The 12,484-nt window shown below is 42.5% G+C and overlaps 1 protein-coding gene across 2 annotated transcripts in view; it reads left to right on the top strand.

The window, feature by feature from the left end:
• The window catches only part of LOC6738639 (protein naked cuticle), a 40,966-nt gene that overhangs the window by 26,073 nt on the left and 2,409 nt on the right, over positions 1 to 12,484 (top strand). Inside the window, exons 2-4 of one of the 2 annotated variants that reach the window (XM_002085405.4) lie at positions 7,932 to 8,398; positions 10,465 to 11,277; positions 11,814 to 12,184. In XM_002085405.4, coding sequence (XP_002085441.1) covers positions 7,932 to 8,398; positions 10,465 to 11,277; positions 11,814 to 12,184 — 1,651 coding nt within the window. The remainder of the gene's footprint in view (positions 1 to 7,931; positions 8,399 to 10,464; positions 11,278 to 11,813; positions 12,185 to 12,484) is intronic. The other variant, XM_016169267.3, reaches the window with a different exon arrangement.

The following is a 12,484-nucleotide window of genomic DNA, read 5'->3' as shown; positions in this document are numbered from 1 at the left end:
AATTTAAGCGTATTCAATTGAAGACTTTCAAAGCAACGCTTTTATTATGTGATTTAATTAATTAATGGTAATTACTAAAGTGCATTTTTATAACCAGTTGAGGGCAGTTTTACTGGGCATTTGATATGATAGCCATAAAACGGTTAGTTATTTCTTTACTGTACAGATAAAGTGTATAGCTACTATTTAATTGAATATATTTATTTGCGATTTTTATTGCTGTTCATGAGTAACATCTACTTGTAGATACTGAAAAATACATTGCTATAAGTTGCATTATTTATATTGGTTTTTCTTTCGAGCCCGAAGGCAAACAAATATGTTCCCCCTTCAAACGGATAAAACCATTTTCAATTTTCACACCGAATTTGAAGACAGCATGTGAATTTCATGAGGAATATCTCACATTTTAGAGCCCCCCCTTAAGCCACGCCACTGCCCGCGGTTATGCAACTGGGCCTGCTACCCGACAACCCATAGAAGTTACCCCCACCCCCAGCCCATCGGCACATTAGAAAACGTGACAAAAATTTCATATTGATGTCTTCTTCTGGAACATGGGGGAAATCTCCCCCTTTTCCCCCACCACTGTATTTTTTTTTGATGATGCTGCTAAAGGCAATACATAAAATTTTCACACAACCAGAACGAAGAGGACAAAGTGTGAATTAGGCGCAAAAGTTGAAAGAAGCATAATAATTCAGTTCTGTGTGTATATTTTATTATTATAATACTACGAAGACTTTTGAAGTATCTTCTGCGCCGAGCTTGCGTGTGAATCATGGCGAAGGGTATACAAAAAGCGAGTGGAGTATATAATAATCATTTTTCAAGTATTTTCTCGAGTTTCTTGTGTTTCGAGTGCATATATGTCAGTGGCAGAAAAGCGAGAGTTTCGGTCGAAACACGCCTCAAGTTCATAATTTGTACAATTTTATTGTCTCTCCACCGAGGCGCATTGTGCGTAAATTTCTGCCTAAATTATCTATACAAATTTTATCTCTTATCTGGAGTTTGGCATTGCAGGTGGTCGTAAAAGCGGCCGCCTTGTAGTAACAAAAGCGCATGGTCTGTCTTTCGGTTCCGCGCAATTTTTACATGGCCATAAAAAGGGCCAAGAGTCAACAACAAAAAGCGACACAATAATTTACGTAAATGCCTAGGCATATGCCACATATCGCATATGTGATACTTGAGGGTTTTTTAGCCGCCAGTTTGGGCCAGAAGTGGGGGCCACAAAAACTGTAAGTGACAGCTTTGGGTCTTATGTTTGGGGCAAGAACTTTGAAGTGCTGAATTTGAAGAATGCTCTAGTTGTTTAATACCACAAATACTACAAAATCTACAGAGTCGCTGAACGATTATAATAATATAGCATTTAATTTAACTTGAAAAAGTGTCTTAAATTCCTTTTTTTGAATAAATTCTTCTCAAACATTTCATTACAATTAATTCTCGAATTCCACACTTAATCAGAAGACACAATCTAAATTAGACTGGTGTTGAAATGCAAATAGAATAGGCTGTATAACTGGGCTCACCCCTTTTCGAGTGGCCCCGCTACTTTGGAATCCACCCTCGCAGCATCGCGTATCTCACGCTATCTTATCATCTGTCTGAAAGTTCCCAGCTGAACTGAACAATCCGAGTGTCGCCAGCCTTGTTCCGATACAAAGTACATGAATATTTACACAATTCGCTGCAGCTCCTACGCTTTAGCAATCAAATTACTGGGCAACAACAACAGATGATTGAGACAGCGTGACAGCGTGAAAACTGGAGCATTGTTTGATTGACATTTGATTGACAAACACAGTCACAAAATTCAAAAACAAGCAGAACGACGACTGCAAGAATAGGAATACGCATACGCATAACTAACTGCCATGGGAATGGGAAACTTTTTGCTTTTGCCGGCGACATGCGAAAAATGTTGATAAAATTCCAGAAAATTGGCGCCAGCGAAAAGAAAAAAAAATTAGATACAGTGGAATGGAGGCAGCGAGTAATTTGCTTATGTCGGAAATTAACGCCTTTGAGTTAATGGCCAAAAGCAACAACAGTTCAGCATCTGCCTATGGGGCAACAACAACAAGCACAGCCTTCGTTTATTATGCCGCTCATTCATTATTGTTTTTATTTTTGTTGCTGCGGCGAGTTTAAGCCCGCTGTTTGTAATTAATTTCCGTTTGTGTGTAGCCGCAGCAAACTTGGGCGCAAAACTTAAATAAACCGCAGCAGGAGACAAAGAGCGAGAGAGACATATGCCGGGGGGGAGCGAGAGGGCAGACAAAGCCAAGTTAGCACACACGTTCATATTTTACAAGTATAGCTGAGCTTTAACGATAGCTTCATGCTCTTTAGATTTATTGGCAGCATGAAGAACTGAGATTTTTAATAAGCTAAGTAATTTCCTATTGGTTAATGACAACAAGTAAATTGTCATTAAATCAATTGCGGTACTTCTAATTTATTTAAGGCAAACTGTTTCGTAGATCTTTAATATATGTGTGAATAGTTTTAAAGCTTTAGTCTCAAACATATTTAAATCCGTACAAAAGAGTATACTGCGATAAGCATTTGCCAAGTTCGTAAGCAATTTGGTATGCCCATCTCTGGCTTATAGAGATACCAAATCCAACAGATACAAATGCCCGGCAAACCCGTTTTCCGAACACGTTGCGAGCGGCAGAGATGAAGGCCTCCAACCAGCCGACACGCGCTGAGCCCCAGCTCAGCTAAAAGCCAAAAGGGAGCGGGAAAGCGGGTCTGGAGGGGGACTTTGGGGCGGAGATGTGGGGCTCAGAGGGCCGCCGAGCTAGGGATAGCCAGAGGTATCGGACAAAAGGCACGCTCGATCTGACGTGGTCGTTGTCGGCATTTGTTTCACTTGATTTGTGACATTAAAGCAAAGTTATAAAAACGCCGACCGATCGCGCTTGAATCAGGCTAAACAAAAACTGCACTATCCGCAAATAGCCCTTCACTCGGTTCGAGTAAACTCAAGTCAATTCAACTTAAGGTTTCAACTCGAAAGGTTTGCCGCCTCGTCACAGCCATATTTATATTTTCGCCGTGAACTTCAGACGCTGATAATGATGATAAGTCCGGGGAGTCCATCGTGTAACTGTTCGGGTAGGCGCATCGATTATCGGCGTTTAATTAAACGTTACCAGACCCGGTTCCGTAGTAAAACCCCCCATTCCTGGCTCCCACTCTCTGCTTCCCCTCGAAATAATTGCTACTGGTATTTAGCAAGCATTCCCCCTGATAAGATTTAGCCCCGTGAATGGTGCCGGTAGAAATAAAAAACGAAAAAAAACACAAAAACAAAAACAAAATAAAAGTAGGTAACAAAAAGTGAGGCAGATTTCTTCGGCTGATAGGGAATAATTTTTTTAGGACCCGTTTGATTTTTGCCGGTCTTATTGCCCCGGCTCGATAAGTGCCATGCCAAATTGTGGTTGTAAATTGTGAAGTGTCAAAAAAATATTATAAAAAATAGACGTCGGGTATAAAACACAAATTGAAAGGCACTCGAGTCGGTTTGATCTAGTGATCGAATTTCGATCAGACGGATGATTAAGTCTGGGACAGTAAAATCAAAACAACCTGCTTATGAACGTCACAGTTTCCTTTATAAATTTAAATACAAATTTAAAAGGAAAATGAAGCATAATGTGATAGTTGCTCTTTTCAGTTTACTTTTGTATTTTCTTAGAATTTAGAAGAAGTTAGCCACAATTAAGCTCGTGTTAACTTCTTTTTGTCCTTTTCTGGACTATTTCACTAAATTTTTTTCCCATCGCCGGATGACCAATTTAATTTCTGGTTGCTGGGTATATACATAAGTATGTAGGCATTTTTTTGGCATTTCTTGATCTTTATCACAAAGGGCCGAGCATTTGTTGTTTTCTCGCCACTCGCTTGACTCGATGGTATGCGACTTCTCATTAATTGTTTGTTGCTTTGGTTATTGCCGGTCGTTCGCGTCAAAAACACTTAACTTCATTAACACTTACATGCCAGATACGAGATATCTGGCCACAACTACTCGCAGCAGTAACTTTTTGTTTTTCGGTCCCTCAACTGCCGCAACTGCCGCAACTGCCCTCCCCTCGGTTTTTCAGCTCGGCCACACAGACGCAATTATGAAGATTTATCTCAGGCTTATATCTTTGCTTCAACGAATACTTTTGGCCCGGCCATGTTGGCACATCATCTGCCTAATAAATAGTGTTGCCATGCGGCTCTTTGAGTTGGACTTGAAGTTTATGAAGTGGTTTTTCACAAAGAAGTCACAATGAACCTTTCAGATATTTAGAAGACGGTTACTTTTGCCTGTTACTTTCAACCAACTATCCATCTGGGCTTCGATTTCGTACATTTAAATGTTGTTTTCGGACTATCTTGGTTGAACTATCTAGGAAATGGTGTTTATTTTTCGTTACTTGGCTTGTACACCTTTTCTAATTAGAAGTCGACAGCTTGATGTGCCTGGGATCTTCGACTCGATTTTTTTTCCCATTCTCGGCCGCTTTGTTTTGCGTTTAATTATCGCCTTTGTGTTCCTTTCAGTTTTTTCAGCGTCTTATACTTTTTCTTTTTTGAGCAAATGCCGCGGCCTTTGCCGACGATCGTGGCGCCAAGATAAACCAAAAGAACATGTTTTGCTCTCAAGTGGCCGCCACAATGGGAATCAACTCGTTGTTGTTGTTGTTGAGTCATCAAGAAAGCATTTTGGCGTCTGATATGAAACACGCCGCCTTGAAAATTAACTTGGGCCTAAGCCACTCCAAACAGATATAGGCGCAAATTGATTGCCGAATGCCCGGGGGCCATGGGCTTACGTGACTTGTCGATGACCTATAAAGGGAATTTGAACTGTCATCGTTCCAAGAAGTATTTATTTGCAAGTTTTACAAGTTAGGTTACCTTATAAATTTAAGGGTTAAAAAATAAAAATTACTTCACGATAATAATTCAGTACTTTGGCAATCCATTATCAAATCTTACACCATTTTCTGTAAATTGTTTGTGCAAAGCTGTAGTTACAAATGCTTGGCAGTTAAATTGTTGATCAGTAACATTTTTGACGACAGTCCAACGAGAAAAGTAAACAAGACTCACACCTCCATTTGCAGTGAAAGCTTTAGACACTTTGAGATGACTTTGAGATGCGATGGCTACGCCCTAAAATCTTGTGGATTCCAAGACATAGAGCCTTCGGGCAAGCCATAAGCCTGTGGGCATAATGAATTGAATTTGTGCATTTGCGTAATGTGTGCGTAGGGCAGACGGAACGAAAATGATTAGCTTTGGCCACACGGACCACTTCAATCCCTCAGACAACCGCAATGGTTATTTTCGAGGGACTGGGGCCAAGCCCAAGGGCTCGGAGTTACCTGAGCGGCAGAGGTGAGGTCACAAATGTCGAAATGAGCGGCCCAGCCTCATGAATTTTCTATGATAAATGGAACGTCACGGCCTGCGGCTTATCTATCAAAAGAAAAACAACGAAATTGAATGCGGCCTACGTGGCGTATGAGTAATGCGTGCAGAGTTCCCTTCGTGTTGCAGCCCAATTGATATCTCTTCTACGGAATTCAGTCGTGGGATCGTTTTAGGCTCAGCTCAAATGGTATTCATTAACATATCCAAGTCCATGTGTTCATCTGGGCTGTGTAATTTTTGTGTTATCAAGTCACTGCTGCCGCTGATGCTGTAGATAAAAGTTGTCCAGCTGAGATTAGCATAATTAATTAGTGTGCTTGTGACTGGGCTTTATAGTGCAAATCAAAAATGCGCATAAATTGGATGAAAACGTTATAAATTGTCCGTAATAAAACACGAATTTACAAAGACATATTTTGAACGCATAGAAAGCAGGTGGCATTTAATGGCTTCTACGAACTTATTTCAAAAAGACTTGGCGCCAAGGAAAGTGAGATATCCATTTCAAGCATCATATCATCAAGGATAAATAATCTTTTTGATGCCAGGAATTTACATATGGCCTGTTCTATTTCTTAACAATTGTCTAGAATCTCTGGCAGGCGGCATACAATTTGAGATTTGTCGAGTGGCAACTGGGTCAACTCCTGTGGATCCAGTGTAAGCAACTCCAGCACTTGGCAGGACTCAACGACTAGCTCATTTCCCAGGCACTTTGGCTAATTGTTTTCAATTGTCGCCACCTCGGCAACTCTTTTCGCAATCCCCCAACCCGCTGGGAAATAACAACAAAGGCTGAGGGAAGGCGACCAACCAACAAAGTATACAAAATGTAGACTTGGGACTGCTTTGCTTGCATAATGTTCATGCAATTAAAAGCCATGTCCTGGGCTCTGCATAAATGGGCGGGGTCCTTGGCAAGGACGCGGCTCGCGCAAATGAAAAATGAAAAGCGAAATGAAAAATGAGAAATGGTAAATGGAAAAACGCGCGTAGAAAGCGGGCTAAACCGCAAATTTGGGTCAGCAGGCGAGAAGTGGAAATTTTCCTCGTCCCCTCGTTTATTTTTAAGCGCGCTAATTAATTAAAATGAGCCAGATACAATGGAGCCAAGAATGGATAGTGCGGCAGAGGAACTTAGAGTGAAGTTACTGGACTGAATTACTGCGCAGAAAGGCGTTGAATGGAGCTTGAATGGGAAAGGGATTTATGTGTCAAGTGGGTGTTATGCTGCATCGTGGTGTTCCTTCTCTTGAATAAATCTCCTTGTGCGGCCCGGAAAATGCAATTTACTCGGGTAAATAGTATGAAAAGATGTGAGCAATAAAATATTGCAAAGGGGTCAGTTAAAATGCAATCTGTATATTTGAAATTAATAAATGGCACAACTCTATTTATTCAATTATTCTAAATTGGATTCAATTCACTTAATAAACCGCTTAATTAATATGGTTAATATGCTTGTGCATACATTGTTTTTCAAATAATGATGTATTGATTTATGCCGCAATGAACAACGAAATGAAATAGAAATGTAATCAAAATATCAACGCTTCATTAAAAGTTAATTAAAATCAGTCTTTTAAATGCTTTGCAAATAATTTGAGCACTACAAATTATTTAAATTACACATTCCGTCCTCGTACCATTCCTGAACATCTAACAATCGGCGCAGTTGGACCCGCTTCGCTTTGGTGCGGTTCACGCGTCGTATGAGTAATGTGTAATGAATGGGCCAAAAGCGACCGCAGACCGTAGAATGCTCATCTGCCGGCTCAGCTTTCAGCTTTCAGCTTTCGGCTTTTAGCGCTCGGGTGGCTACCACCACCCAGATAATGCTGCAGCCATTTCAATTAAAAATGAAAGAAACAAAACCGAAACCGAAACCAGCTAAAAAAAAAGCCGAAAAGAAAGAAAACTTTGAGTGCCGCCGCCGACGACGACGTCATTAATTAGGAATGCTCTCCGAGCTGCCGCCTTTCAAGTTTCTCGAGGGGATTCAAAGAGATCGGCATTGGCCGCCTGGTCGCCATCGCTTTGTGTTGGCGTTGAGGCATAAACTTTTGTGCTGTTGTAATGCGCTTTGTGCAAATTGCAAATAAATTGCAAGACGCCGGCGAAAGGCGCACACAGAAAGAAATTGTGCAAAGGGGTTTTAAAATTCATTAAAAACGCATAATTAAAATGGGAAATAAAGTTTGTAATTTGGATTTCGATTTGCTTTGACCTAACTATTAGTACTGGTTAGATTAAATTTAACATCAAAGCCAATATCTATTAAACTGCAATTAAAGTGTATTACAAATTGGAGCTACTTATTTGAATGTGGAAAATATGCTGGTGCACAGTGCACACAGAAAAGCCGACAAAAGCCAAGGGGATTAGATGTCCAAAGGGAGCAGACTTGTTTTTATGCCGCCAATTTCATGCCACTTTGCATTTTAATTAAAAGCATCCCACCCCTCTTCTCGTTGCAGTCCAGGAATGCACCACAGACTCCGAGGAGCTGATGTACCACCAGGTGCGGGCCTCCTCCTCCTGCAGCGCCCCGCCCGACTTGCTGCTGGTCAGCGAACGTGACAATAATATCCAACTGCGATCGCCGGTGGTGAACATAATCACCACGCCGCCGGGCAATGCGTCCGGTGCGGGAAGTAAGCAGCAGTCTCATCACCAGACGAACCACCACTCCTCGGGCAGGAGTCATCCCGGGCACGCGGTGCATCCGCAGGATGTGAGCAGCGGCGGCAGCCACAGCAAACATCTGCGCATCAGCAGCACTTCCAATGGCAAGCACGGCAAATACTCAAATATGCAGCAGCAACTGCCGCAGGATGAGGATGTGGTGGATGCGGCTGCCACGATGCAGCAGCAGCAGCAGCACACCGGCCACGCCCACTCGCGCCACCTGCACCACCACAAGGAGGAACGCATCCGACTGGAGGTGAGTCAGCAATGCCATTACCCAAATTCCCTGCCAGCAGGCACTCTATGAATTAACCCATGGACACAATCAGATTCCATCTTCCGCACCCATAAACACTGCGCCTAATAGTCCATTCTGATTTCAATTTCAATTTCCATTTCCATTCATTAATTAGTGAATTTATGGAATGGATTTGTCTTGTTTTCAACGTTTCATAACACAAATATTTATGGAGTCATTAATTGGCGCTCACTTTAAAAGGGTTGTACGCAATTAGGTAGAAATTTGCATTTACGCAGAGTTCATCATACTTCAAGGCGACCAAAATGAAATTTAGAATGTATCTTGAGCAGATAGTCAATTTCGATAGTTAATTTCGGCTGAGATTAAGTACTTTCCCTTTAAGTACTTTCCATTAGTGCAGTAGTGCTAACAGATTCAATGAAATTGCAAATGCAAATGTGTTGATTAATATTATTTGATAGCTTTAGTAGGGTATTCTCGCAGCTTGTATGCCCTGTACTTTTCAATTAGCCAAACAATCGCATTGCTTATAAATACGAGATGATAAATTAAATGATGTTTGCTTTTCCATTTGCGAGATTTTTCTGACCCCCAGCCAGGTGTTTGGTGTTGGGCCAAGTTTAATCAACTCGCCGGGTGTTATTACCACGATTCCCGGCCATAATTCATGGCCCACAGGGCACATCGCACATCGGCCATAAACTCAACATTTCAATGTGCTTTTAATTAAAATTTCAATGGCTGTTCGCTCACCGCGATGGCCTCAGATTCGGCTTCAGCTTCATTCGTTGTTCCAGCGCACCCACCCACGAAAATGTAGTAAAATCGAAAAAATAGGGAAAAATATTTCATTAACACAAGGGCGCCGGCAATTTTCCATTACCACCCACTGCGGATGGTCGTTTTCTGTTTCGGACGCCGCTGCCACTTGTGCCCGTTTCGCCAAAAAATATCAAAACATTAAAATTCAATAAAACCCATTAAAAGCAAAACAACAAACACGAAAAGCACTCAGGGGCAATTAAAAATCTACAAGCCGAGCAGCAGCAGCAGCAGCAAAGGAAATTATATTTATTTATTTGCGACTCTGAAGGGGCAGCCAAGTGGGGGAGTGGAAGTTCTGGCTGCGAGCTGTTGGCTGCTGGGATCTGCCACTTTATCAGTGGTAATGGGTATTGTTTTGTGCCCCCCGTGCGGATGACGTTGCTGCTCCTTGTGCAGCGGCAAATTAAATATTTAGTCAAATTATGGCCACAATTTTCGACTGGTTTTAGTGGTCCTGAACAGCTCGCCATTGTTGTTTCCAGTGGCTTCGGTTTCATTTTCGGCTCCCCTTTGCAATGTGGCATCAGCATCCCCAACATGTTGCATCTGCAAAAAGTGTTGCCTACTTTCGGGTCGTGTGGTAAATTTGCCGTGCGATTTTTATGCCCGAAAGTTTATTAGCAGCGTTTTTTGTTTATTTCTAGTTAGTTTGCCATTGCATCAGGCTTATGAAGCTGCTAAAAAATATGTGGGCAAAAAGTTTTAACACATTTGCGGCTAGAGGAATTTAACTCTGAGTTTGTAGAACATTTTTAATGGAATGGTATTTATTTGGCTGAGGTGTTGGTGAGGAGATTTAAATGGCTGGCATGGTAATTTAAAAGCTATAACACATTATAAGTTTTTTGAATAGCATCTAGTATAGCTACAATTTATTATAATGCCTCTTTGAATTGTTCAGGCAATTAAAGATTAAAGATATTCAAAATGTTTATCTTTAAAAGCCAACGAGCATCCATGTTTTCTTTAAACTTTCAACTATGTGGAGATAACTAACCAAATAAGTTAATTGAGAATTTGTAGGGTGCTTAAGTTAGCTTGAAAGTGCTCTGTTCGATAGAAAAACATATTTGAAGAGGAATCTTTAATTAAGGCGGTGTTAGAGAATCTCTTGTAAACCCTTGGGAAAATGCAATTACCATAGAATCTTGATTTGCATGCTCTTGATTCAAATCAAATTCAGTCCGAGACAATCAATCACTCATCCCGCAAAATGTATTTGTATTCCAAAACAGGAATTCACCTGCGACGTGTCCGTGGAGGGCGGCAAGTCATCGCAGCCGCTGCAGTTCTCGTTCACGTTCTACGACCTGGACGGGCATCACGGCAAGATAACAAAGGACGACATCGTGGGCATTGTGTACACCATATACGAGTCCATTGGCAAGTCGGTGGTGGTGCCCCACTGCGGCAGCAAGACAATCAACGTGCGCCTCACCGTCAGTCCCGAGGGCAAATCGAAATCGCAGCCGGTGGTGCCCGTTCCGGTGGCAGCCGGATTCAGCAGCAGCCACGCCAGCAAACTGAAGAAGTTGCCCACGGGTCTGGCGGCCATGTCGAAACCCCTGGCCGGCGGAGGAGTGGGATCCGGCGGAGCGACGGCGCTAACGACATCCGCCGGCAACCGCCGCCAGCATCGCTATCGACCACGCAAACTGATTAAGTCCGATGACGAGGACGATGACAGCAACAGCGAAAAGGAGAAGGACGCCGCCCACGCCCCCGCCGCCGACCAGCCCAGCGGAAGTGGAACAAAGGCGACTGGGAAGAGCCATCACCACCAGGCGCAGTCCGCCAGGTATCACCAGAAGAACAATTCCCGGGCGGAGCAGTGCTGCACGGAACAGAATACGCCCGACAATGGCCACAATACCTACGAGAATATGCTGAATCTCAAGTGCTGCAAGCCGGAGGTGGACCAGGTGGACTGCCCCTCGCACCGACAGCACCACCAGAGCCACCAGAATCACCAGATGCGCCAGCAGGACATCTACATGAAGCAGGCCACCCAGCGGGTCAAGATGTTGCGAAGGGCGCGCAAACAAAAGGTAGGCACAAGGTAACAAACGAAATCGTGGCAAAAACAAATCAATTGCTCATCTTAACTAAAACTGCTGCCAGTCTAACACAAGCGAAGTTATGCATGAATATTTTGACTAAAAAATGTTAATATGTACTCTGCATCCATGATTACTCAGAATTAAATTGGTTTTTAAATAAAGACATGAATTTAAGTACAGTTTAAACCAACAAGATACATTTCCTGTTACCATTTATGTAGCAAATTGTATACTTTTCATGGTACTAATAGAATTTTATTATCCATTTTCTAAAGAGATACCAGTACTTTTTGGGATAATAATTAGTAAAATGATAGATATCTTGTGTAATCCCAGCTTGTCTGGCAGCAGATGCAAAACTGAATCCCCTCCCTTTGAAATGTCGTCTTTTGTTTTTGTTACACCTTTGTTGCTTACCAAATGCGTTGAACATACATTATTTTTTGCATTATTATCATTTAATTAAATTTAATTTCCTTTTATTTTTGGTTAACTCATCGCCATCAATCAAACACCAACCACAGTACCAGGACCACTGCCTCGAAACGCGACAACGCAGCCTGTCAGTGGGCAACGATTCCGCCTGCCAGAATCGCCATCTGCAGCTGCAGCAGCCGCCGGTGGGTCACCCCCAGCCCCAGTCGCTGAACCACAAGAGCGCGTCGGGGTCACCACCGCTGGGGGTGGGTGGTGGTGGCGACATGATGCTCGACGGGGTGCAGCTGCGCCAGCCGCGACCCCAGTCCCTCACCCCGCAGCAGCATCAGCAGCAGAATCAGCAGCAGCAGCAGCGCAAATCGACCGAGTGCTGGAAATCGGCGCTGAATCGCAACGATTTAATTAGCATCATCAGGGAGAGCATGGAGAAGAACCGCCTGTGTTTTCAGCTGAATGGGTAAGCCAATCCGAGATGAATCCACCCCCAGTCCACATTGATGAGGATAGAAAGTCAACAGTGCTAATGGCAGAGGTTTGACATTTTCCAAAAGCAATTCCACATGGCAAATCATCCTGTTTGAAAATGCGTCGATAAATGACATTTTGAAGTTATATTGGATGACAAACTTTAAACTGAAGTGAAGTGAATGTACTTTTAAAGCTAATGGATTACAAACTTAATACTTATGATCTGTTTAAGTAAATTGTATCTTTAGAATATTTAAATATCTGAACACAAACGTTTACAACAAAATGC

The sequence above is a fragment of the Drosophila simulans genome, chromosome 3L (genome assembly GCF_016746395.2).
Source record: "Drosophila simulans strain w501 chromosome 3L, Prin_Dsim_3.1, whole genome shotgun sequence".
Lineage (NCBI taxonomy): Eukaryota > Metazoa > Arthropoda > Insecta > Diptera > Drosophilidae > Drosophila > Drosophila simulans.
This window is presented reverse-complemented; position numbering and strand designations above follow the sequence as displayed.